This window comes from Dendropsophus ebraccatus, chromosome 4, assembly GCF_027789765.1.
Source record: "Dendropsophus ebraccatus isolate aDenEbr1 chromosome 4, aDenEbr1.pat, whole genome shotgun sequence".
NCBI classification, from domain to species: domain Eukaryota; kingdom Metazoa; phylum Chordata; class Amphibia; order Anura; family Hylidae; genus Dendropsophus; species Dendropsophus ebraccatus.
In genome coordinates this window covers 139,503,286-139,530,553 of record NC_091457.1, presented here as the reverse complement: position 1 = coordinate 139,530,553, position 27,268 = coordinate 139,503,286, and the positions used below count along the sequence as shown (strand labels likewise).

Genomic DNA, 27,268 nt, shown 5'->3' with positions numbered 1-27,268 from the left:
ATAACTAGAGATGACAAAATCAGACTTCTTTTTGTACAAAGCAAAAGTAATCTGCGCTCATCTCCCTCAGGCTGCCGGCAAATGCCTAGAAAACATGGATACAGCTATGGCTGTATCCATATTTTTCAGGCGGTCCCTGGGCAGCAGTATCGGATTATAATAGGACCATTTTGGGCGGAAGTCTGGGCCCTTGAGCTCTTGGGGGGCCCATGGCCCCCCAAAAAATACTTTGTGTTGTATTTTTACCACAAATCAGGGCATCATGACATTATCTATCCTGTACTATAAACACCAAGCTAGTGCTGCCACAGTTATAGTGGGGTGGGGAGCCCAGACTTGGTGAACAGCCCGGGGCCCATGGTAAAGTTAATCTGCCCCTGCTGGGCAGTATCCTCCCTCTGCACTAACACAGCAGCCTGAGGGAGAAGAGCGCAGATCAGTATTGCTTCGTAAAAAGTCTGATTCACTCTTCTCTAAATATAACATATATTGAGCTTAAAAAAGTAAAAAATTGGCAACACATCTATGACTGTTCACACTGCAGGTTGCACGCTGCTTGTGGCTCAAGTACAGACAAAAAAAACAGAAGGTGCAACAGCAACCCACAGGTGCAAGGGCTTACTGTATATACTCCTCCCAAGGTAAATAGGATAAACACCTGCCCTGTAGATATTAAAAAGTTAGGATCTTAGCAAACTATTTGATCAAACAGAGTGTACCATGTCACCACGTTAAGGTGTCCTCAGAGACATGGTCCCTACTCTAGCATTTTCACACTAGCAATGGCCTCTCCTGGACTGAACAAGCCTACAACTGGGCAGATAGGAGCCAAATGATCTCTTTTTATAGCACCCTTGGGACATGGGTGGAGTGCAAGCCAACAGGAAGTAGCCACACACCCCACATTCAAGAGAAAAAAAGGAAAAATTGGCCGCACATCTATGACTGTTCACCCTGCAGGTGTGAGCTTAGAAGTAAACACATGATTTTACAACTTAGCAAACAGTCAGGTAGCATTGGTCATGATATAGAGCTGACAAACTCATTTTAAAGGGTGACTAAAATCTTAAGTGGGCGGCAGGATATGCTATAAAAAACCTGCCGCTGCCCTCCAGCCGCACTCCCGATGCAGGCACGCGCCAGATACATATTCCTTCCATTGCATTGTAATAGGGCCTTTACTCTTGCCTCTATATAGACCTGGCTTTAGCTAGCCATCAACTGATTTTGTCCAATAAAGAGGTAATTTTATGCATTCCTTTTTTCCTTCTACTTTCTGTGAATTGACATTTGTGTCACATGTAACATGTTATTGGACATATACAATCTCCACTTCCCTGTATGCGCTACAGTAAGATCTGATGGATGTATGCTGAATTCCATAATGTGATCTATACTTGTTCTGCAGCAAAACAAGAGAACATGTGCATTTGTATTGCTGGGAAGAGATTCCCATCTGGATTGCTACTTACCAAAAGCTGACATGACAGGAGAGCTGACAGGTCCTTTTCAAGCTATGAGATATGTGCCAAACAATCGAGATCCACCGGGACTCTCCCCCCCCCACCAGCCTTACATGGATAGCATGAATAAGAAACACACAAGGATTTCCCGCTATACTTGAAAAATTCTTGTGTTATAATAACCATAAAGGCCAGATTCACATATAGGATAAAACCTAGCACTGCCAGCAAACAAGAAAATGCAACTTTATTCAGAATTTTTTTTTTCACAAATAGATATCTGTAGCAACCACAAAATACTTGGTCTGTAATGATTTCCTATCTATTTATAGTTTGCAGTCCATATAAATAAAGCCTTTGCGATAATGGTGGTATAGGAGTTCTTCCATAGGAAGCAGTTTCATCGCTCCACGGGTCAAGTCCATCAATTACAGGTCATTGTTTTGTGTCCTTGTGGTCCTGTATACATATGTAAGTCCTTATGGCAGCACATCCTGTATACATATGTGAAAAGACTGGACTGTTGAGCCAGGGTCCGGCTAATGCTTGGATTTTAGTTTCCGCTTTGCGTCTTTGTGCCTTTTCTTGCATTTCTACAGCAAAGAGGAGAGAAATACAGTCACAAACAGGAATAAAAAAAAAAAAAAAAGTACGTACTCCGGAAAAACACTGTGCTCTCTGCTGCCACCTCTGTCCATGTCAGGAACTGTCCAGAGCAGCAGCAAATCCACATAGAAAACCTCTCCTGCTCTGGACAGTTCCTGACATTCCTGTTCATGTCAGACATATTACTTCCTGCAGGACAAACAGCAGCTGATAAGTATTGAAAGACTCAAGATTTTTTTTTTTTTTTTCAAAAAAGTAATTTACAAATCTATATCTTTCTGACACCAGTTGATTTGAAAAAAATCTCTCTCTCCAGAGTACCCCTTTAACAAAAAAAACTGTTGTTACAGATAGATATTACACTAAAGATATTAACAGGTTCCTAACACTAAGTTTCTAAATATTCAAGAAAAGGAACACTAGATCAGCACGTCTCTTTTTTTTTACTAGAACAGATGATGTAACATACATTATCCATAGGGTGGGGGGAGGGGGGAGTACACAGCAATGATGAAAGACCAAAAACCAATCATACAAGCATAAAGGCATCACAACTCCATCAAAGATGGATTTCTTGCAACTGTGGAGTCACAGTCACTTGTGAGTTGGGACCCGACCTCATTTGCTTGCACAAATCACAATGCCACTTGACACAGGTAGCATGGCCAGAAATCGCTGTGTAGGTCCGGCTTTATGAACATAGTGCATCATTATAGTTGAGTAGAAGGACCCCACTGATTTCCTGTTGCTTCAATTCCCAAGATAAACTCTAGGGAAAGAGTTTGTTTTATTTAAAGGGGTACTCCAGAGATTTTTTTTCCCGCAAATGAAATCAGAAAGTAAAATTACTTTTATTTAAAAATCTCTTTCAGTACTTATCAGCTATATCATGTCCTGCAGGAAGAGCTGTATTCTTTACAGTCTGACACATTGCTCTCTGCTGCCACCTCTGTCCATGTCAGGAACTGCCGAGAGCATGAGAGATTTTCTATGGTTGATTTGCTGCTGCTCTGGACAGTTCCTGACATGGACACAGGTGGCAGCAGAGAGCTGTGTATCAGCCTGGAAAGAATACACCACATCCTTCAATACATACAGCAGCTTACCTGGAAGAGCAGAGATTTTTTCTGAGACTAGTTGATTTAAAAGCTATTTTTTTTATTCAGAGCACCTCTTTTAACTTATGAGCAGAATTCAAGGTTCAGGCAGCATGATGGGGCAATGCACCTAGGATTTCACTGCATTGAGTGCTTTTACTAGCAGCCGGCAGTGTTATCGTTTGGCTGGTCTCTCACCAATCTGTTTCTCTTATGGCTCTACTAAGCATTGCTCCCACCTAGCCAAAGTCCTACTCCACACTGATGAGGGGCAATACCTCGAAACAGCTGTATGAGGATGGATACCTGGCCTCTAGTCATTACACTGACTTATAGGGCCACTTAATATGGTGGTTTCCTTACAGGAGCCACCCCTTGGCTGGGTCCTTCCCAGAGGGATATCTGGCTAGTCTTGTGTTTTGAGACTCTTTAATGAGGCTCCATGGGCTCTTCTTTTGCATATTGATAACAGGCTCCCTTTAAATGTCACCAGACTGAATAGAAAACTAGCAACTACCAGCATCTCTGACTCAGCTCCTGTTTTGCCTTGTAAATCTATTCCTATACATAAGTAGATCTGTTATTTCTAGAATTTCTCTTGCTGTCCCAGCTAATCCCCCATAATGAGGAGTCCATGGCTTTGTATGATTCATTCATTTCTATTGCTTCCATGAGTAGCAGGCCGACCCTCCGCATTGTGCACCTGTTGGTTACTCATTTGCCAGTTCAGACTGAACCAATAGTAATAAACATCAATTTGCTGCAATCTACTGGTTTTAATAAGACTTGTTTGCTTGATACCATCGCCCTGCATATAGTTATGATAATCAATGTATGAAACGCTAAGTAATAAAAGGCGCCTTGGAAGGAGTATTTTTCACAGCCGGCGCCGCAGACTCGCACAGTGTCTGATTTAATGACCACAAGAGGGAATGAGCAGCGCCTCCTGCCAGCACTGCCGCAATGTTACCAACATCTGTTGTTGCTTGTATAACACGTACACTGATTAATCCGGGCTACAACATGGACAGAATATGCATTTCAGCTATGAAAAGTTATGTGGGAGTAACCCTGACACACATGTAATGGGAATAAGCTGAGCGTGTCACTGGCTGAAAGGCTGCCATAAGCCTGTCCGCCATAAACCAACTTAAAGGGGTTATCCAGTGCTACAAAAACATGGCCACTTTCTTTCAGAGACAACACAACTCTTGTCTCCAGTTCAGGTAAGGTTTGCAATTAAGCTCCATTCACTTCAATGGAACTGAGCACCCAAGCTGGAGACAAGAGTGGTGCTGTCTCTGGAAGAAAGTGGCCATGTTTTTGTAGCGCTGGATAACCCCTTTAAAGCAGCTTGTGCCCACCTAAACTGGATGAAGGTCTCACATATAGAAATGCTGAGTAGGTATGAGCAGACTGCTCTCTTACTAGCGCTAGATGGGTGATCTATTTAATAGATACCTTAAAGTGGAAAGTCCCATGACACATCCTCTTCTGTATACTTTTTTTTTTTTGTAAATATGAACCATTCTGTATACTTTATTACCCATACATGCACTAAAGAGTACCTGTCATAACAGAAAATTTTTTGACGTGTCACAGAGAATTATCAAATGTTTTGATCGATCGGGGTCTAGACCGCAACCAATCAGGAGAGCGAGTCGGGTGAAGCTGCATTGTGCATTCCTCCTGTGGCTGTGTTATGTGACCTGGACAGCACAGCTACATAATGTAAGTCTATGCAGCTGTCCAGGTTCAACGGACATAGAGCAGGGGACAGGGTCTCACGATAGTCTCCTGGTCTCCGTGACAGGTTTTTTTTATAATGAGAGGTACTCTTTAAAAAATGTACATATTGCAGGTAAGCTTTTATCAGCAAGTCTTACCTCCATAATGGTGTCTCTCATGTAATCCCATTCTTTTGCCTTTTGTTCAGATTTCGATGATCGGAAAAACATCTTTGGACCCTCTGTATATAAGCAGGATACAAGGAACATTTCTCTATCAACTAGAATTATATGCTTTGTAATCCACTGCAGCCGACAGCCACCAATGGACAAGCATTAACAAATATTTCGTAGCCTAAGAGACTACAGGCTGGTGAGAGTTACTTACCTTTTAGCCGTATGTCTTCTTTTACAAAAAAGAAAAACCTGATGCTGCTTTTCTCTATCTGGGAGCTAAAAGAGAGAGATACGGAAAAGCTCAGATTAATGTCAATGTTAGGGGTTTGAAAACAGAATAGTGCAGTCTCACTAATGTAGATGAAGCCTATGATCATCGGAGCAGGATAGTAACAGGTTAAAAGATGAATGAACACTGACTTTTGAGCATTATTTAGAGCATTTAAAGCTTTAGCTTTGGCTGTCCAGGCATGATGGGAGTTGTAGTTTTGCAACAGCTAGAAAGCCAGTTTCCTACCACTGCCTTAGGAGAGACAGCTTACTTATAACCTGCCAATAGCCGCAATGGCTCTTCATAATAAGGACCTCACCTCGTATTGACCTCCATGTCCTCCTTCTCTTCGTCTTCTCCTTCAGAGCTGCTCTCCTGGAATCTCGGGTCTTCCTGCCAGGCCACTTTAGTTGCTTTAACCGTTTCAATCTTATAGGGTTCTATAAAGAAAATAATGTTATAACTATTGCTATGTGTACCTCTAGATCAAAGGTCACTCAGATAATATAGAAAGTACAATAGAAAATATTCACATACATGGTTGGTGGCTTTCTCATATCAATGAACCCACATAGTAATGCTGGCTATACAGACCAATTATGCATCCCTTCTCTGTCTCCTTACAGTAGTGAGGGTCCATCCCATTTTACTATGGGATGCTATGTATTCCAGTAAGGCTCCTGTTCATATAATTCCTTATGTATACCATTTACATAGTGATAGTATCAGTTATGAACAGGTTTGATATATACACAGTATCTGTAGTTTGCAACCATAGAGAAACATAGTAGCTGTATACAACAAACAGTAGGAAGTATTTAAACAGTATTATTTGCAGTTACTTGATTTTAGATGCATCCGATGACTAAAAAAAAAAACATATCCCAAGATCACATAGAGAATGAATGGAGCAAAGGGAGGACATGTCCGCTTTAATTCTACATAAGCAAACATTAAAAGCTATCTAAAAGCATGTCAAAAGTTTGATCAGTCAGGGTCCGGGTGTTTAGACTCGTAACAATCACTAGAATAAGTGGGAAGAAGTCTTAACTGCTTCTTCTCCCTGTCCTCTGTGCACTTCCCCTTAGGCAGCCCCATAGAGTTGTATTATGAGGCTGCCTTGGACACAGATGCGGGACAGAATCCACTTAGCGCAGACTTCCAGCTTATTCTGGCAATCCTTCAGTGTCTGAGGGTTCAGACCAAAACTTTTGACACATGCTCAGGACATGTCAGAAGTAGAGATGAGCGAATGTCGAGCATTCTCTGGTCTGTCTGAACCCGAGCAACCGGCATTAGAATACCAGTGGCCCCAGAGAGTCCTGGAAAACATGGACGCAGCCATAGGCCGTATCCTTGCTTTCCCAGACTTCCTAGGGCTGCGTCCAACTTCTTCAGCCACCGGTAATCAAAAGACATAAATAGGTCGGCACGGACTGAACATTTACATGACGTCATCTTACCATCCTGAGGGACGCTCTCTTCTGTACTTGCTCCAAAGAAAGAAAATGTGAAACCTGCTGGCTCTTCCTTCTTCTGAAAACTAAAGTCCACATCTGCCCCTGAGCTCTCAGCTTCTATCTTTTGAGGTTTCTCCATTTGGTCCCATGGTATCTCTGGCTCCTCGGAGGCTTGAGGTTTTGGGGCACTAAATACCTCTTTAAAGTCCACAGTTACTTCATGGAAGAGCTCCTTAGAGACTTCAGGTAGTTTTTCTGCTTCCAGCCGCTTCTTCTTTATTTTAGATTTGCTAGAGGAAAATAATAATAATAATAATAATAATAATAATAATAATAATAATAATAATAATAATAATAATAATATAGTTACAATTGAAATAAACTAAATTATAAAGGTTTAAAGAGACACCAGTCATCATTGAAAAGACAGAAAGCAAGCAGAAGAAAATGCAGCTTGCATCATTATTAGCAATAATATGAATATATATAATATATCACACACACACACATACATACACACAAAGACAGAGAGGCAAAGTGCATACATATCAGGAGAAGGAGACAAGTTTTCGAAACAAATGTATTTGCAAACATTTTACTAGACAACTCCTACAAATTTATGTCATTTGATATGGAAATACCCTTTGATATGGGTCATCTGTAGGATGCCCATCGTGAATGCCCCCTTTCATATGCCTATTAGGATAGAAGTTCTTCATAAAGGTCAGAAAAGAGCTTGGCTCTTTGTAACTTTGTTGGAAAAATATTTTACCTCTGTACATGTCAATGGGGTTTGTGGAAATCCTTGCACATGCTGCGGCAACAACCACCCTTAATGGGTTCATTCCTGGGGCATGTGTACGAATTTCCTCAATGTTTGGGAGAGATATTCCACATGTGAACATAATAGTGTCAAAATGGAGGTTTTTTTATTCTTGAGGCCGTTCATCCCTTTTTAGTAGCTTTTCACAGAAAGAACAGCTTCGTTCCAGGAAAGGCTAATCCAGAAGCCAGAATGCCTTTAGATTTTATTTTCAGAGAATCTCAAATGGTGAAGGAGCGGTACAATGGCAATGCCGTTACAAAAAGTCACTGTGTGGCCTTATATATAGGTTTACCTTTCTTTCTTTTCTTTCTCTGCTTTTGTTTCAAATACTGCATGGTCCTCCTTGGTGGGATCATACTGAAGGGCATTCAGGTCCCTGATCAGAAAAAAAAAAAAAAACCACACATTTTATTAACTATATAGCAAAACAGCCAAAAGCAACAGATGAGTATTGAAGGGGTTGTTCCATGAAATCAAGTAATGCCTTATCCGTAGGGAAGGTATAATTTACAGATTTGCTTGTGGTCAAACTGAATGAACATTGTTGTATCATTCATTCTCTATGGCAGCTGCTAAAAACAGAAAACAGAGTAGGGCAACACCCACAGAGAATCAATGGAGTGGCAGTCACACAAGCGCACCACTGCTTCATTGAGTGGGGAGTCCCTGCAGTCAGTAAGCTATCCCCTTATCTAAGGATAGGACATAATAAACTTTTGTAGAACAAACCCCTTAAAGGGGGTACTCCAATAAAAAAAAATCATATCAACTGGTGTCAGTTATACAGATTTGTGAATTACTTCAATTAAAAATTTTTTAAACCTTCCAGTACTTATCAGCTGCTGTATATCCTGCAGGAAGTGGTGTATTCTTTACAGCCTGACACAGTGCTCTCTGTTGCCATCTCTGTCCGTGACAAAAGCTGTTCAGAGCAGGAGAGGTTTTTTTTTTTTTTAATTGGGATGTGCTACTGGTCTAGGCAGTTGCTGAAACAGACAGAGGTGGCAGCAGAGAGCAGAGTCAGACTGGAAAGAATACACCACTTCCTGCAGGACATACAGCAGCTAATAAGTAATGGAAAACTTGAGATTTTTTAATAGAAGTCATTTACAAATCTGTATTAACAATTTTTTTTTCTCACTGGAGTACCCCCTAAAAATCCTTATGACACTAGGGGTCTTGGCTAACAATACTTAATAAAGATGTCTCACTAAGACAACCTATTACCATTATTACAGCATAGATGTAGTGTATACTAGTATCCAGAGTACACAAAGTCTTACTTGAATTTCTTTGCTTTAGCCTTTTTGCCTGTTGACTGGGGCTCTACATTTATATTTAGGACACTCTGCAGGATGTCCAGGTTCCTCTTCTTCTCAGCTGACAGTCCATCATCCTCATTGTCCGCCTGCAATTTCTGCGGTTGTTCTGTAAGAAGCGATAGAATATATTAGTTATGTGAAAATGTGAGGAGGGTGTTATAGGGAATCTGTCAGCTCTATGTCATACTCAAAGCTCAAGTGTCAAGGAGGCGGGTGCTGAGCTGCTGCACTGTGACCTTGACTTATAGGTGTGTTCTTTTCAGCAATCAGGCCTGTACATCAATCAGTCAAGGTGGGGAAGGGAGGATGGTGCATGCTGCAGCTCACCATGGCCTCCTTGACATGTGAGCTCTTAGCATGACAGATGACAGATTCCTTATAAAATGTTGTATGTAGATAAAAGGACAGTAGCTGTGCTTATTCTTTCTATATAACATGGCCACAAGCTAACACTGTATTTGGAAGTATAACTTCTCATACTGATGCTTAAATAGTTAAAGTTGTTTTCCCAGCAACATGTATGGATGACCTTCCCTCAGGATAGGTCATGAATACTGGGTCAGCGGGGTGCCATTGCTACATGGACAATTATATAAAACCAGAAGCAGACAGCTCTGTATACTGTATGGCGGCTGTGCCAGGTTTCTGCAGATCAGCTGCCATAGAAGTTGCTCAAACTCTCAAACACAAGGAAGGTCAAAAAGCAACTGAACCCTCATGAACCCTGAAGAGCGGATAGAAATAATCAAGCGGAAGACATCTCTGGCACAACACTTATTTGAGAGGTTAATGTTCACTTTCCTTTCTAGATACATGTAAGAAGCATTTTATCTTTGGGTCTCTTATCACTTGTGAGGCCTCTTACAGTGAGCTGTTCTGTTAGATTTTTACATTTTTAAATTTAAAGGGGAACTATCAGCAGGTTAGACGCTGAGGAGAAAGGCATGTCTCTTATCTTCCACCTCTGCGCCGTTCCCGTGCTGTTAGCTGTGTAATCCTTGGTCCGGAGCACCATTAAGAACACTGCCCCACCCCCATAGCACAGAGCCGACCCGCTCCTTCTAATCATAATCAATGGAGCTGGCAGCCCGAATTGGCAATCTGGGGGTGGGGCAGTGCTCCTGACTGTGTTCCAGACCAAGGATTACACTGCTAACTGCATGGGAACAGCGCTGAGGAAGGAAGGTAAGAGACATTACCTTCCTCCTCCGTGCACAATAGGGAGCTAACAGCAGGTTAGATTCATCTAAGCTGCTGATAGTTCCCCTATAAAAGCCATGATCCCCTTTAAATAAACTGAATCGAACGTCAAATATTATAACTTAAAATAGTTTTACGACACCTAGTAAGCTAGTCGGTGTCCTTTTAGGTGAAGTCCAGCAGCTGGGCATTCAGAAGAGCACAGAAGTGGCTGGAGACTGAGCTGTCTGAGGCTGCCTAATAGAACTAAGGGTCCTTTTACATGTACAGATAAATCGCTTAAGCACTCCTATAGCAAACAACAAGCTATGATTTTTTCCTTTTAAACAAAAGGCATTTAGACGAGAAGATAATCGCTATGAAAAGTCATTTATTGAGACCGAAATTGCATGCGTATATATGTGAATGATCACAATTGTTTTCATATCTATATTTACACCTGAAGATTATCATTTGAATTAAAACGATTTAACGATTCAGGCCCTGTAAAAGGCCCCTTACACTGAATGGCAAAGTGTTCTGCGCTCAGCAATGTTCAGAAATCCAACCGAGAATGGAGAGTGCACCTTGTGTCATTTATTTGAGGGACAAAGTCCCGCCATTGTAGGGACCCGCACCAATCAGTGACCATTTTGCATGTTGGTGCTCAGTTCAGCTCAGCCATAGATGCTGGATTATGCCTCCTGTATGGACATGTGCTCCTCATAACAGTACGAATTCTACTCGCTCACACCTTTTATATAGTACTTTTCCATTCAGCGCTCACCCACATCTCATTGAGCTGACATTTTGCTGCTTTTGGCATGCAAATCAGCGCCTTTTCTGTTTTGTATCATGTGAAGCTACTGTAAGGCCTGTGCATTTGTAGTGGCATTAATAGAGATGGCAGGTACATGCATGAAAGCCGCATCTATAGCTTCAACTTCTGTTATAAGCATATAGGGGAAGACTGATCAAACATGGTGTAAAGTGAAACTGGCTCAGTTGCCCCTAGCAACCAATCAGATTCCACCTTTCATTTTCCAAAGAGTCTGTGAGGAGTGAAAAATGGAATCTGATCCAGTTTCACTTTACACCATGTTTCATAAATCTCCCCCTTAAGGACTATTTTTTTTAATTAAGTGCACAATGTTTAGTCTTGTTTTAAAGAATTTTTTCATCTGATCACATTCACTTGTTGCCGCTATTGTGTAAAAAAAAAAAAAAAAAAAAAAAGACAGGAATGGCCCTCATTTTCCTTGTTTTGTGAATTGGTGAGAGCCCTAGTGACGCACAATAACATTCAGGAGGGACAGTAGTGCTCTAACACAGCCACAGCTCTTACCTGTATCTTCCTCGTCCTCACTACTATCTTCTATAAATCGTGCGTCCATTTTGAATCGTTCATCTGTTCCAAAGCGAGACTGCAACTGCATGAGCTGCATAAACACGTAGAGAATAAAATTATGAGAATCAGGATTAGGGTAATATACATACGCAATGTCTTATGACCAAGGCCATGTGATACCAACCTTCTCACCGGATCGCCCTTCATATTGTGCCTTTATTTCAAATCTTTCATCATCTTTCTCTTCTTCATCATCTGAATCTTCCCCGCTGCTGTCAAAGAGCTTAGCTTTTATTAGTGCAGGTTTCTACGTAAAAAAGAAGGAAAAAAATATATATATAAATAAATAATAAAACTAAAACTGCCTAAAATAGTCCATTTAGCCATTTTTGCTTCCCACCCATATCCAGAAGGCCCTAGAGGTGGCACCTGCATCTGTAAGACATGTATTGCATGTCCTGTGTGTATTCTATATATGCCCAGATAGGAACATCTTTTGAAGGAAATACGGAACATTTTCTGTTTTCATACATATAGTCCTATTGAATCTGGACAAAAAACTAAGAAGACAGAGGGGAACTGTCTAGCTTCGGATGTCATAGATGATTTTGCACATGGCCAATGTGTTCTGCATCACTATCGGGATACACTTCCTATGTGCAGCTTTCTAAGATACAGTACTAGGAACATACGCTGTCACTCTGTACGTTGCTTGTACTCGCTTCCTCTTCCTTCTCGCTCTCCGATTCAGAATTAAACACAATGTGATGGCTCTTCTTGGCCGACTGAGAATCCTGAAAGAAAGAGTCAAGTATTAACAAGTTATATATGTCCTGATGTTTTTTCTTTCTTCTAACACTGAATAACCACTTTAACTGAGGCAGCCGACACAAATCAAAGTTAAAGGGGTTTTCCAAGAAAAAAACGTAGGGTCCTATTACACAGGCCTATGACTGCCTGATCAATATTGTGAGTGAGCGCTGATCTGCTAGATCGGCGCTCATTTGCTGGATCTATTACACGGCCTGATAATTGTCTAGCAAGGTCTGCATGGACATTGTTAGTGATGTTTGTGCAGCCTTTGCCCAAACAGTTTACATCACCTCTCCATGTTCCCGGTGTTCTCCTGCACTCTGCTTCCTCCCCTGTCCTGTGCGCTGCAGTGGATTGAGACAGCTGAGACAGGCCGCTCTGAAACTGCAGTACAGGGACTGGGGAGGAAGCAGCTCAGGAGAAGACCGGGAACGTGGACAGGTAAATTGTTTGTTTAATCGCCAGCCCTAGCGATGTTTTAGGTCTGGGCCTAAAGAAACAACCAGCCTATGATCGTTCTCTTTATTACACTGAGCGATAACCAGCCAGTCAGGCCCTAACACGTGGGGTGATTATCGTGGGAAAAATCGTTCTATAGTCTGAATTTAAACGGTAATCTTTCCGTGTGTATGCAGGCAACTATCAAACAGCTAAAAAAATTGTTTGCGAGTCCACGGATTGCATCTTTTGAGATGACCAAAAAATAGTCGTTAATCGTTTGCTGATCTTTCGGTGTATGTGCACATCCTTCGTTTGTTGGGATCAGAAGGAGTAAACAATCTTGGTAACACTCATAATTACAATGGTAACTAACAACTATTATTCAGTGTTATGGGGAACTCTCTCAGATCAGTCCCCAAAACTATCATTTGTCATCCTTTATTGTTATTCAGCGAAAAATCGCTTTGTCTATTAGGACCCTTACATGGCTAATCCTCAGAAAATGTGAAGGGTATCTAATAATTGGGGGTACGACCACTGGGAACCCCACAGATCACCATAGGCGAGTGTCTTTACTTGAAGCCTCAAACTAGATGTTTTTAAAAGGCCAATTCAGACCATTTTCTATCATGAAGTTTCATTGAATTGCTCACCAGTTTGTGCAGAGCTCCTTGAATCGCCTGTTTCTGCTGCTCCCGTTCTTTCCTCCTTTCCTCCATCGCTGCCAGGCGCTTCTGATTATCCTGAAGCTGTTTAGCTTTGGATGTGGGTTGTTCTTTGGTGGGGACCTTTGGTTTAGTAACTGGGGATGGGGCAGAACTGGATTCATCATCACTGCTAGAATCATCACTACTACTGCTGCTGCCGCTGCTACTACTGCTTTCATTGTTTTTTTCACTTCTCTGCTGGGCATCGGCTGATGTCTTCTTCATGGTTTTAGAGGGTCTTTCACCATTGTCTTTGGAATCCTGCTTTACCTCAGTATGATTAATTTTTGTCTTATTGCTGGTTGTCGGGGGAGACATGGCTTTTATTTCATTAGAGTCGGATACTGATGCCATCAGCGATCCCAGCCCTTTAAAAGCTGGAGGTAGAATTGAAGGACTTTTTTTCTTTTTTCTCTTTCGTTGATGATTTGAGCCATCATCATCATCATCCTCATCTTCTAAAATAGAAGCCACAATGTCTTCTGGATCAATACCCTTCTTTCTCTTTCGATTTCCAATAACCGCTGCATTTTCATTGTTGTTGTTTTTTGTATCTTTCCGTGCTTCTTCATCTTCGCTGGCGTCATCTGTTTTATCATCATTCAAAGAGGATTTAGATACGGACTTCATTTTCTTGACTGTGAGATCTTGCTTCATAGGTCCACCTTCGCCTTCTGAATGGGAACTATTGCTTCCTGAGCTTTTCTTATTACTACAATGCCCAGGTCCTAGATCTCTAGCAGGGTCAGCTTTACATTTTTGCTTCTTTTTTGCTGTTTGATCACCATTCGCTCCCTTTATTTCTCTTACACTATCACTTTGCACACATACTGCTTCGGTAATATCCTCATCAGTATCTGCAGAGGCAACGTCCTGCTCAGAATCATCATTTCCACCTGAATCATCCGATTCACCGGCTTCTTTAACAAGTGCCTCGAGGTCTCCCAACGACAGATCCATCCGGTAACAATTCTGCATCATGGACTCATACTCTTCATCTGAATAGGAATCACTTCCGTCTTCTGTGTCTGACTCATTACTCTGGTTCTCTTCTTCTGCCTCGTCATCTTGACGTTTGCTTTTTGGGATACTCGGATCTGTGCGGACCACATTACTATTTTTGTCTTTCTCCTTCTTGCTATTATTGCAATTCTGGGTAGTTTTTGCAATGGTGAGGAGGTCATCAGTATCTGCAGAGCCAATGCCCTCCTCAGAGTCTATACTTTCACGTAGAGCTTCCTCAACTACTTCAATGAGCTGCTCTTCCTCTGCCGATGACAGATACAAGGGACCGAAACAAATTTTACTACTATCGAATTCATCTTTACTCTTTGAGACATTCAGACCTCTGGAGACCACATTACTATTTTTGTCCTTTTGCTCCTTGCTATCATTGCAGATCTGGGTAGTCTTTGCAACGGTGATGATCTCATCGGTATCGGCAGAATCATACCCTTTGTCATCCCTACTGGTGTGGTTTCTGACCTCCTCTGCCCAATGTGTATTGTACCTGGGTGTAAAAGAGTCATCCACAACTTCTATACTGTTATCTTCAGCATGTCTTCCAGTTTCTTGCAGCATTTTCTCCCTGGCAATAATAGCTTTCAGTTCTTCCTCGGAGTCGTACTCATTGTCAGACATACTGTTGATGCTTTTATTCCCCATATAACCCTGATTCCGTTCCTGAAAAGTTTCCCTTTTTTGTTGGGTTTCTGAAGTGTCTTTATCCTTTCGGAGCGTGGTCTGAGGAGTTCTGACACTTTGTCCTTTTTCATTGCTCTTACTTGTATTGAGATAAGAAGCAACTTTGCTCTTCTTTACTTGAGTCTTATATTCTGGAAATTCTCCTCTGCGTTTTTTGCTTATATCATCATCCCCTCCATCCAGCTGCCAGGTAAGCTTGGTTATAGGTGTCGTCTCGGATGACACGCTGTCTATTTTCTTAAGGTTATGGCAATATTTCGAAGGGTCATATTTCATGATGTTCATTTGAGTAAAGGAAGATTACTTGTGTGAATGAAACAGGAGTTCACAATATGCATTACAAAAATTAATAAAGAGAACATTAGAAACTTTATATCAAATTAGAGAAAAATGCCTCTTTCTTCACTTATTCCACTACAACCCCCCCACCTTCTAAACTTAAGTATTTTCTTTTTTTTTTAAAGAGTGAATGATGTATGACAGCGAGAGTGAGAATTGATAGACTATAAGCTCACTGATGGATCAAGTCACATGCTTCACACAGAAGTTTGTGAAGAAGAAAGGTGGAAGAGGGAGATTAGGAGGAAGAGACTATAGCTTATTGTACTAGATCTCACCTCAGTTACACTGGTCAGTACTACTCTGAAATGTCCTCCTAGCTGCTACTTCTAAGTGTATACAGAGATATGAAGGAGCAGGAGACCTCAGAGTCACAGCCCTTAGGTGGGCCCTTCTACCACTTTGTTTTAGCTATCAGTGAAAGTCTCAATGTCAGTGAAAGACATGTCAATGTGTCATTTTAATTAATTATTATTATTATTATTGGTACCTCTACATTTAGCTTTTTTTCCTACTAGAGTGTATTTTGAGTCTCTTCTCCATGTCTGTAGACCGCCAGGTTTTTTATAATTTACCAGACAAATTTTCATCAGAAGGCAAACTGCTAAATTATCAAAAGGATATTTTGCTCTGTTTGTTCCCTTTTATATGAAGCATGGGCAGGACACGTCCATATTTGCTCACCACCCAGTTCTGAAGGATCAAAAAAACAGAAATAAATGATATACATGTTAAAATATAAACTGAAATTCTTCTTACACCAAAACCTCTGTCGGATTTACTAAGCATCCTAAGTGGTGTACAGCAGTACAGAACCCAGCTGTATCGGACGTCATTCAAGGCTCCCCAGTACACTATTCCTGAGTGCGCTGCTAAGTATGTGTCTCCAAAGCAGCTCTGAGGAAAAAACAGATGTCATGCAAAAACAATTCAAGCAATGAGAGGTCCTTAAGGGCAATTCTGTTATACTGCTCTAAACACTAGCATATGGGGGGGTGAGAACCTGTCACTGTACTGCGTTTTGTGCAATTTCAATGAAGCGAAGCAATAGCTAAGGCACCCCCCTTCTCCATCACAGCGGATAAATAGATAGAAAAGGGGGTTGGCATAACTATTAAACTTAGCCACTCAGCCAACCAGATTCTGTTCCTGTGTTTCCTATGAGTAGGGGTGGAGGAGGCTGCTCGGGCTCTGACTTATCTTTCCGAGAACACAAGGGCCGGGCAATGAAAATGAGAGATGAACTAAGCTTGATTCTGATCGTTCGGCATTTGATTACCGGTAGCTGAAGAAGTTGGATGCAGCCCTAGGGAGTCTGGGAAAACATGGATACAGCCAACAACTGCATCCAACCTCTTCAGCCACCAGTAACAAAATGGCGAATGATCAGACTCGAGCATGCAATATTTGGTCTACAAGCCATAGGAAGGAGTAAACTTCAATAGACTGTACCATTAGTGGATATGACAAATAATTTGCCGACCAACCGACCTGCTGTCTATGAGATATCTGACTAAACTGTAGTGTTTATCGCCAATGGCATCCTGCACAATCTTAAGAACAAGATTTTTCTGGCAATAATCTCAAGATGAAAATTACTTCTCGTTTAATCAATTCCTAATGAAGCTAATGCAATTAGCCAAATGCCATTACACATAGTATTAACATATCAGTAAGAACAGGGAAGAAGAAAGCGGGGATTAGCATTTCACAGATGACCTGCCTTATGATTAGGGACTTCAGTGCCTGGCACGGCCGCTTTCATCTGAAAGTCAGTGACGCCGGCTTTTTCTAGAGACCGAAGGAGGTCATTTTGTGGGCGGCTTTGTTCCTTAGATTTCTTCTTCTCTTTGGCTGCTTGTCTCTCTTGCTCCAATCTGCAGAGAACAGAAAATACTAGTAAAAAAGTGTTAGCTATGCTATTTTTAAGGGGGTTGTCTAGCTTCATAAAACATTTTCCCCAGGTGGAGATGAGGTGGAATTTAAATTTGTATGAATGACCGCCGAGGTCAGTCATTGACTGCAGTGTCCTGTGCACAGCGACGTTATTTCTGCCCATTAAGGAGGGAAAAACAAATCTTCATAGAAAGGAATAGCAGTGAGGTTGAATGTCCAGCTCCTGGTGCTGGAAGGATAAAAGTATTCTTCCTTTATACTAAATTCCAAAACCAATGTGCACTTCAGCTAAGTACAGCACAGCACAGAGTATCTTATCCAAACCCTTAGGCCCTATTACGCTATATGATTATTGGCCTCACCAACTGTTGAGGCTGATAATCGTTTAATGTAATAGCACATGTTGAAAGGCAATCATCAGTCGACATGCTTGATGTCTGCTGAACGTGGTCTTTCAACATGTTGCAGTAGCGACTTCAATGGGCAGCCCGAACAACGGCCATACTTTTCACGTTGTGGAACACTGCCTCTGCTTCTATGGGATCCCGGCTGGAGTGTACACACATCGTATACGCTGCGGCCAGGATCCCGTGCAGCGCTGCAAAGAACTGACATGTCAGTTTTCTGCAGCCGCAATTCAATGAATTGCGGCCGTAGAAAACCCGTCAGTTCACACAATGAAGCAAGCGGCTCTGGCCGCTTGCTTCATTGTTAGCTGCGGGAGGTTCTGATGCAGGCACGCGCTGATGAGCCCGCATCAGAACCCTGCGGCCGGAAAGATCACCCGGCCGGTACTTAAGTACCGGCCCGGGATGATCCGGGCAGAGACCGTCCGGAACGGCCAGTCTAATACGTTGAGTGAACATTGCCTAAGGATCATTTGGGGCAACACAGATTTATCTGACAGATTTAGGAAGCCAAAGCCAGAAATGGATTTGGAAAGAGAGGAGATCTCAGTTTTTCCTTAATCTTAACCTGTTCCCTGTTTATAGTCTGTTCTTGGCTCAAAAATCTGTCAGATAAATCTCTCTGGGTAAACGCATCAAAATAGAGGCAGCGAGCAAGGAATGAGGGGAAAGTGAGCGCTGAGCTTTAGTCATAGCACATGGTGTAAATACTAACAGAATAAAATAGTAGTTGGAGAAATCAGATGATCATCACGCAAGACTGGAGCTACTTGTTGGTCTTGGCCGTAACAGGAATGCAACGGAGCAAAAATCGCACCTAAGGTCAGTAAAGGTAAAAGAAGTAACTCCCAAGTGGCCACAACCTGATAGTAGCGAGGGATCCATCTCAGATTGCTTTCTTGCAGCTATGAGGTGGCAGTGCGACAAATCGATTTTTGGTTGTACAACATCTGTCACAGTCAAAATTGATGTGTAGTCTTAGCCTTAAAGGGGTATTCCAACTAAATTTAATTTACCTTATCTTTAAACATCCCCTAGCCACAATATGAATGTGATCACCCTAATATGGCACTGCTTTACATTGTTTATTAAGCTGGAAAAGATAGCCAAGTAGAATGCATAGAGAATAAATGAGGTGGCGTCCCCATTGAAAACTGAGCCCTGTCCGGGGTACCGCAAGGGGTGCCCAATAGTCTGGCCCCCACAATCTCCCCTCCTATCCAGTGAATAGCAGATTAAAGTGTATCTGTCATCAGGGATTTTTGCCAGATCAGCAGTGAATTCCAATGGGAGTCATGTGTATTACGGTCTCATGTGTGTTCATAGCCATGAAGACCAAAACTTCCGCTGACAGAGTGGAATTCAACACTGATCTGGAAGCAGCCCTGATAAAAGGTACACTTTAAGTTGGAATGTTCCTTTTAAGGGGTACTCCAGCACTTAAAAACTTTTTCTATAGTGCTGCTCTTATATTCAACATCTTATCCTTACCTCACCACGTTCCCCCGGTGTCCTCCTGCGGTGTCTCAGGGTTTCCCAGAGACCACAGCCACTTCTGAGAGAAACTCATCTCAACAGTGACGGCCGGCTCAGCCAAACAGTGGCCGCATTGCTGTCCCATCTCACTCAGTGACTACTGGCAAAGCAGGGAGTAACTGCGCTCAGCAAGAGACCCAGAGATGCCACAGAAGGACACTGAGGGAGCGTGGAAAGGTAAGAATAAGAGGTTTGTTATGTCTTATATAAAAGCAGAGCAATATAAAAACTTTTTAAGTGTCAAAGTACCACTTAATTGTAAGATATCATGGTCATGTGATTTCTCAAAAGAGTATTTTAGCCTGTTAGTTAGCATTCATTGCTATTCTGGTTTGAGGAGCTGCAGCGCTGTCAGCTGGCCTGTGCACAGGAGCGGTGAGCTGTATCACATACACTTTCTCGCCCAGTAACAGGTGTGCATCAGAGTCCACATTTAGTGAACCTACCAGAAGATGCATTCAGGATATCGACAGATTTAGAGCAGGACTGTCCTGTGACCCATGTATTTCCATCTCTCACATCTCTGCACGGTTTACCAGGAATAAAAGTGAATGATACTTACTTGTGCAGGAAACTCTCCTTGGCCATTTCTATCTGTAATACCCCTCCTTTCCATTTTGTCTTATTTAGAAGAGAAAGACCTATAAAACAGATGAAATGTAACCGGCTCATGGAATAAATGACAAATGAGGGCGTGACGCTACCCAGGCCCAGGGGCATCCACATACACACAAGCTTATACCCTGCAGAGAAACTCACATTTTCTCAGGTCTGTGTCGGAGATATTAATGTTGAGGTAGGCGAATGTCTTTATAGGGTTACCTGAAACCAATAAAACTGGAATTAAATGAAAGTTCTAAAGCAACAAAGGAAGCAAGGCGATTTTAAGAGACTTTGTAATTGGGTTCATTAGCTGAAAAATGCATTTTTATCATGAAAAAGCAGTTTGAAGCTCTCCCCCCCCGTCTTCATTGTTCTCTATGGGAGGGATGGAAGGAGATGAGGCCCCAAAACAGGACAACAAAGAGTTAATTTACAGCTACATAACCGTCTACAGGGCTCCAGACTAAAAAATTTACCTAGGAGCCATTGGCTCCTAACCTGAAAAATTTAGGCGCCAAATAGAATATTTGGTCGCCAACATTTTAAACCATGTAAAATTAATGTTATGTTAAATGGGACTTACTGTGTGCAGAGGCCACGGCAGCCTCCTCCTCCTTTAGATCCTTTCTTTTCTTAGTTTGTATATGGTTGTCAAGTTGCAAGTTTCCATGTTGAACGTTTTCAGTCTGACTCAGTACTTCAGCTTCACTTGGCTAGCCTTCTAATGAGGCTTACTCTTCTGAACTTGAACTTAAAGGGAACCTGTCGACCCCCGTGCCGGGGTGACAGGCTCCCAACCCCCCGTTAGAACCCCCTATACTCACCTCATCGCGCCGGGTCCCGCTTCTGAAGATGGTCGGGTCACGGAGATCTCAGCCGCTGCAGCCCGGCGTGCGCTGAGAGATGAGTCCAATGCTCATAGAGAATGACGGGAGAGTCCAGCACTCCGTCATTCTCTATGAGCGTTGGACTCATCTCTCAGTGTGCGCGCCGGGCTGCAGCGGCTGAGATCTCCGTGACCCGACCATCTTCAGAAGCGGGACCCGGCGCGATGAGGTGAGTATAGGGGGTTCTAACGGGGGGTTGGGAGCCTGTCACCCCGGCATCGGGGGTGACAGGTTCCCTTTAAAAGCTTGCAACAGTCTATACATACTGAGCTAGACTTATGACTGCAGCCATAGTGACCCCCCACAAGATGTGTATATAGATAGATATATCTCTCACCTAGTGACTAATGCAAGTGACCCCCTACAATACAGACACCTGAGGGGCCCTGATAATAATAATTGTGCATATATCTATCTCCCAGTGTCTGCAGCCAGTTTGCCCTACACTTATAGATGGCCCCCTCCCCTTATAGATGCCCCCTCTCTACCCCCATTATAGATGCCCCCTCCTCCCCCCCATTATAGATGCCCCCTCTCCCCCCCTTATAGATACCCCCTCCCCTTATAGATGCCCCCTCTCCCCCCCATTATAGATGCCCCCTCTTCTCCCCCCCTTATAGATGACCCCCCCCTTATAGATGCCCCCTCTCTACCCCCATTATAGATGCCCCCTCTCCCCCCCCTTATAGATACCCCCTCCCCTTATAGATGCCCCCTCTCCCCCCCATTATAGATGCCCCCTCTTCTCCCCCCCTTATAGATGACCCCCCCCCTTATAGATGGCCCCCTCTCCCCCCCCATTATAGATGCCCCCTCTTCTCCCCCCTTATAGATACCCCCTCCCCTTATAGATGCCCCCTCTCCCCCCCATTATAGATGCCCCCTCTTCTCCCCCCCTTATAGATACCCCCTCCCCTTATAGATACCCCCTCCCCTTATAGATGGCCCCCTCTCCCCCCCTTGAAGATGGCCCCTCTTCTCCCCCCATTATAGATGCCCCCCTTCTCTTCCCCCCATTATAGATGCCCCCCCCTTTCCTTTATGCTAAGCAGTATTTAAAAAAAACAAACAAACAAACTCACCTGACAACCCGCTCCCCCGGCGATCCTCTTCTTCTTTAGGTGCTGTCCCCGGCTGATGCGCGGCTGCCGGGGGTGTTCCGTCCTATCCCCGGCAGCACGGCGCGTCAGTGTACGCCGGGGCTGTGACTTCTGAAACAGGAAGCGTCTCTGACGTGCGCTTCCTGTGCCGGAAGTCAGGGCCCCAGGCAGCTCACTGATGCGCCGCGCTGCCGGGGATAGGACGGAACACCCCCGGCAGCCGCGCATCAGCCGCGCATCTTAAAGAGACAGCCCGCCGCCGCCGGGGCCAGTCGCAAATGGCGCCCAGATTAATAAATCTGGGCGCCATTTGCAAAATGGCAGTCGCATTGGCGACCATTTTGGTCGCCATCTGGAGCCCTGGTCTATCTCCTCTGACAGTCAGCACTTACCTCTCTGACCTCTGAATACAGCTCCCACTGTGTAATCCTTTGTTCTCTTCTCTCTGCTAGCGACTAATCTCCCTGCTCCCTCCTCCCCCCTCCCCTTTTCATAGAACAGACAGGGGCCTGACTGATGTAAAAGAGTCGAGATTTTCTGATAATGAGCAGTGGATGAGAGAGAGGAGGGGAGGACCTGGGGAAAGTCTTTTTGAATGCAGATAATGGCATATTTGCCTAATAAACCAAACTACAAAGTTTCTTAAAATCGCCTGTACTATTGATTTCTGCAAAAAAAAAATGAAACAATCTTTGACACTTTAAAGTGGCTGACCCATCAGATGTTCACTGATGAGCAAACCTTTAGCATGCTTGGGGTCATCCGAACCAGATGGTGTGATATTGGATTACTGGTGGCTGAAGAAGTTGGATGCATTGCTAGGGAGTCCAGGAAAATGTGGATACAACCTATGGCCGTATGCATGTTTTCCAGGCAGCCTTAGGGCTGCATCCAACTTTTTCCGACACCAGTTATCAAATGCCACATGCTCGGGTTTGGATGAGCCTAAGCATGCTCGAGGATCACCTATCCACTAAGGACTATAGCCTAGATTTATTTGTCTGAAAAACAAAATCTGCTCTAATTTGGCCAGAGCAACCAATCTGGAATGGCGTACAATGCAACAAATACGGTGCTACATTTGATTCACATAAAACAAATCATGTGATCAATAGCGATCACAGCATTTATATAACTCACTGACCTGACAAACTGGTATTCAGTGGCCGATCAGCACCTCCACTGGACTGCATACTATGGCAGCTGCAGGCCTTTACTAGGTCTCCCTACCAGCCATAGTGACTCAGAGAGCAAATAAAATTCTTCAAAAACAAATGTACCACTTCGCTTGCTGTAAAAAATTTAATCTGGTTGTCGCCGGTGTGTGGATCCCAAAAGCATGTTACATTTTTCAAATTGCCATCCAGATCCCCCATCTGCGCCAGTTTCTTGTTGTGCAATTTGGGCCGCTTGGTGCACTGAAGGCAGGCCCAGTGCCCTGATATCCCCTTGCCTAGGTGACGCGCCTCTTCAGAATTAAGTTTGGCCAGGTCACCAAGGTGTAGGGCTGGGCGATATTGGCCTAAATCAATATAGTGGTTTATCGCATATGTAGCTACGGTAACGATAATTATGACACGCCCCTTTTGTAAGCCACAAGCCTTTTTACAAGTCACACCCACTTGGCAGTGCAAAACTGGAGATATTTTGTTTCAATAAAGTAAAAATAAAGTACAGTAACTCAATGAGCAGCAACCCAAGCTACGTACACACTACAGGACGTGTATACACACAGGTATACAGCTACGTACACACTACAGGACGTGTATACACACAGGTATACAGCTACGTATAAACTACAGGACGTGTATACACACAGGTATGCGAGGAAGAAGCATATCTATGACCTGGGGGGCCAGGCCCGCCTCTAAAAGCATCGAGCAGGCCAAATTACACAACGAGAAACCAGCACAGATGGTGGGAACCACGCAGCTGTTTTAAAAATGGACCGCGCCGCCACCGACCAGGGAGAATAAAAAAAAATGACAGCAAGCAAAGTTGTAGATTAAGAAATGTAATATTTTAAAAGTAGTAAAATACAACCAGCGCATGCTGAACTGGGAATTACACACCTGCTTACCATGGGGTGCACTGGTATTGGTATGTTTCTTTCATTTTGGTGCCACACACTAAAGGGCCTTTTCTAACATAAAGATCAGTCACCTATCCACTGACTACCACTTCCACACATCTTACAGCAAAAATTAATCGTCCAGCCTAAGGGTCCCATTCCATGGGCCAATGGGGGCCCAATTAATAATGTAAACGAGCGTTGATCTGCTAGATCGGCGCTCCTTTACTGGGCCCATTACACGGCCCGATTATTGTTTAGCCCTTGTTTAAACACCATACATTACTTAAGCATGTTGCAGGTCTTCTCCTGCATTCCTTCTTCCTCCCAGTCCCGCGCGCAGCAGAAGCTTCGGTGCGGCCTGTCAGAGCTGACAAACCGCTCAGCCAATCACTGGCTGCGGCGGTCCTGGGCAGTAATTGCCTGAGCAGTCTGTCAGCTGAAGGCCCTATTCAGATAATCGTCCTGTGGAATAGAAGGCAGTCATTTGTCTTTCAATATGTTCAAAGACAAATGACTCATACAGCAACGATCTGCTGCCGTCGCTCCGTGGAATAGGAGTGGCGGCAGCATACCGCCACTATCCTCAAAGGGCTGCCTGGACGTTCTAGCGATCACCCGGGCAGCCCCCTCAGCAGCTCACTGCGGCCCCACCCGCTCGCTGCCGCCACGTGTACTAGCGCTGACAGCGCTCGTTTGCTGCGCACAGTTGGCATGTGGAATAGGGCCATAAGACAGGCCGCTCCAAAGCTGCTGCTGCCCCCGGGACCGGGAGGAAGAAGGAGCGCAGGAGAAGACCTGCAACATGCTTAGGTAAAGCATGGTGCTTGTGAAATCGTCGGTCGGCCGCCACGCATCGCTATTCCATGCAGCGATGCGTGGTCGGTGCTCGATGATTTTAGGTTTAAACCTAAATAAACCATCAGCCGATGACACGATCATGGGCTTATCGTTGTCTCTATTCCACGGAGCAGTAATTGGCCGAATGGGGCCGATTCGGACGATTATCACTCCGTGGAATAGGCCCTTAATGCAATAGTCACAGACAGTCTTTCTACATACCCTGATCATCTTTCCGGGAAATGATGTCCACTTCATCCACCTTTCCGAACCTTCCAAATCTTTCAGAAAGTTCTACATCTGTGACTGAGGGGCTAAGGCCACCAACATAAAGGCGTCTTAATGTAGTCTCCATGTTTCAGGTGTAGATGTTAAGGAAAAGTCTAAGATGTAAAAAGAAAAATCAAGACCAAACACTGTAAGAGCAATTTATAATAAACCCCTCGCACACATGAACATTCAGCTTCAGTCAGTGTCTACGGGTCTGCTGAACATTGCAGAGTTTATGGTAACTCCAAAGAAAATGAACATAGCTGGCTGCGTATGTTCATTGGGAGACAATTTTGGTTATGTTCTTGGAGTTGGTGGAGGTTCCTCTGGTGGGCCCCCCACTGATCAGCCTTTCATCCCCAACCAGGGAGAAGGTGTAGATTCGCCCCTTCTCCCTTGTGTATGCATGCTCTACACCCCGCACGCCTGATAAGTGGGCGAGGGGATGATGCATGTGCCTCTTAGTGAATCCGGTGAGGCAATTAGGTGTGGGGCCTAATTTAAGACCAGCGTACGCCAGCCTTCATACCCCCCCCCCCCCCCCACGTGTACCGTAACAGAAACCAACCACAGTGTCATATAGTGATAATCCTCCTGCTGTATAGCAGCAATAAGGCAGAATTGTGACAGACTACACTACACTTCCCTTATACAGAAACTGCTTTAAACTTAGTAATAGTCTTTGCATCATTTGTATTAAATATTATTGGCCAATGACTGTCTCATCACAGACAGCGGTGACATATGTAGCATATGAGAACAGTGTCCAATCAGTGGAAAAGCAACCGTTATAATGTCCATCTATCACCGCTGTCCCCTTCTCTCCAGCCATCTTGAAATCTACATGGTCGGTCAGTCAGCAGCCGCCACACAGGAGAATGAAGAGCAGAACCACAAGGTGACTACGTGGGAGATTATCCTAATAGTTACCGTATCCACTACAAGCTAAATGATGGGATCAGGCGCTAATGGCATATATACGGAGGATATAGCAGCCCCTTTACAGTAACTTGACAAATCCTACAAGATGAGAATAGCTCTTTAAAGCCACAACTACATTACAGATCACAATGAACATATACTGAACCTTTAATTGTCTCATAAACACAATGGGGGAGATTTATCAAACATGGTGTAAAGTGAAACTGGCTCAGTTGCCCCTAGCAACCAATCAGATTCCACCTTTCATTTCTCAGACTCTTTGAAAAATGAAAAGGAGAATCTGATTGGTTGCTAGGGGCAACTGAGCCAGTTTCACTTTACACCATGTTTGATAAATCTCCCCCAATATGTAGGTTTCAGCCAATAATGTGAGTGCAGCATGTATGTAGTGTGAACAGACACATCACACGCGAAACTCGCTCCTAACAACGGAAAAAACGGAGACAAGACACGAAGCTCTTAGATCTGACATCTACTCACCGATCCCGTACTACAGTAACACATGTCTGACACTCTCACACTGTAAAACTCACATTGCACTCCTGTGTCCCGAAGAATGTATCCCCACCGGAAACAAGTATAATACAACTACGTTCCGGTGTTCACACCAACCTTCTTTCCTAAGCGGGTTTCGCCTCAGTCATTCCTATAGACTGCGACGGCTTTGTTGCTCGGAATGACTCGGTGAAGTACACGGATATTCTCAGAGTTTATTATCAGTTCGCTGTAACATAAAAGTCTACGAGAGTCTGGAAGCGGAACTACTTCGGTACGTGCCAGACCGGAAAGGAAGGTAAAAGGTGAAGCGCCTTGGATCGTACCATTTGGTCCCGCGTTCGTAGGGGGCGACGAATCTGCGTTTCCCTTGTGTTTTCGGTGATATCACAACTGCTGTTCACAAGACGGATTTTTCTTATTATATTTTCTTGCTGTCTGTAGAAGACGCCTGCTCCCAGTGTGTGTGGTGATTGGATAAAGGAACTTGGTTTTTTTCTGTCACCTATCACCGCTCAGCTGTCTGCTGTAGTAAGGGCGCGCTTAGTTTGAACAGTGACAAGGAGTGAGGTAAGTCCCGGGGACGGAGACCAGGCTGCAGCCCAATACATGTCTATGACCGGGGAGTAGACAGCGACTATACTGTACTATATTACCTTCTATCGTATTGGTTTCGGCTGGAAGATAAAGGCGGGACCGCGGAGGAGGGGCCTGAGGTAAAGTGGGCGTGGTCTATAGACA

General features: G+C 43.7%; 2 protein-coding genes across 8 annotated transcripts in view; one reads left to right on the top strand and one right to left on the bottom strand.

Moving 5' to 3' along the window:
• Positions 1-1,693: 1,693 nt before the first annotated feature.
• NOL8 (nucleolar protein 8) lies at positions 1,694-27,184 on the bottom strand. Of its 3 annotated transcripts, none has more exons than XM_069967184.1 (17): positions 26,566-27,184; positions 25,043-25,203; positions 20,079-20,141; positions 19,882-19,960; positions 17,204-17,357; positions 16,105-16,173; positions 13,384-15,420; positions 12,169-12,270; positions 11,661-11,783; positions 11,474-11,567; positions 8,911-9,055; positions 7,920-8,003; positions 6,805-7,091; positions 5,661-5,781; positions 5,282-5,346; positions 5,053-5,135; positions 1,694-2,056 (listed from the first exon to the last, which is right to left on the bottom strand). In XM_069967184.1, exons 2-17 carry the CDS (start codon positions 25,173-25,175, stop codon positions 2,003-2,005), a joined length of 3,693 nt encoding a protein of 1,230 aa, XP_069823285.1. In that variant the 5' UTR covers positions 25,176-25,203; positions 26,566-27,184; the 3' UTR covers positions 1,694-2,002. The 3 variants fall into 3 exon arrangements, with proteins under 3 accessions (XP_069823285.1, XP_069823283.1, XP_069823284.1); XM_069967182.1 differs by having other exon boundaries at positions 26,645-27,184; XM_069967183.1 differs by lacking the exon at positions 26,566-27,184 and adding an exon at positions 26,513-26,565.
• The window catches only part of CENPP (centromere protein P), a 240,311-nt gene continuing 239,479 nt past the window's right edge, over positions 26,437-27,268 (top strand). The window contains exon 1 of one of the 5 annotated variants that reach the window (XM_069967195.1): positions 26,437-26,801. The gene's annotated coding sequence lies outside the window, so the exon portion shown is untranslated. The other 4 variants (XM_069967192.1, XM_069967194.1, XM_069967193.1 and 1 more) reach the window with 4 other exon arrangements.

Excerpts from the sequence above, each read along its gene's own strand:
- NOL8 (XM_069967184.1), bottom strand. The coding sequence starts at position 25,175 with ATGGAGACTACATTAAGACGCCTTTATGTTGGTGGCCTTAGCCCCTCA. Across the intron at positions 19,961-20,078 it reads CGACACAGACCTGAGAAAAT|GTCTTTCTCTTCTAAATAAG; the intron begins GTGAGTTTCTCT and ends TCTGTTTTATAG. Across the intron at positions 2,057-5,052 it reads TGAGAGACACCATTATGGAG|AAATGCAAGAAAAGGCACAA; the intron begins GTAAGACTTGCT and ends TCTTTGCTGTAG.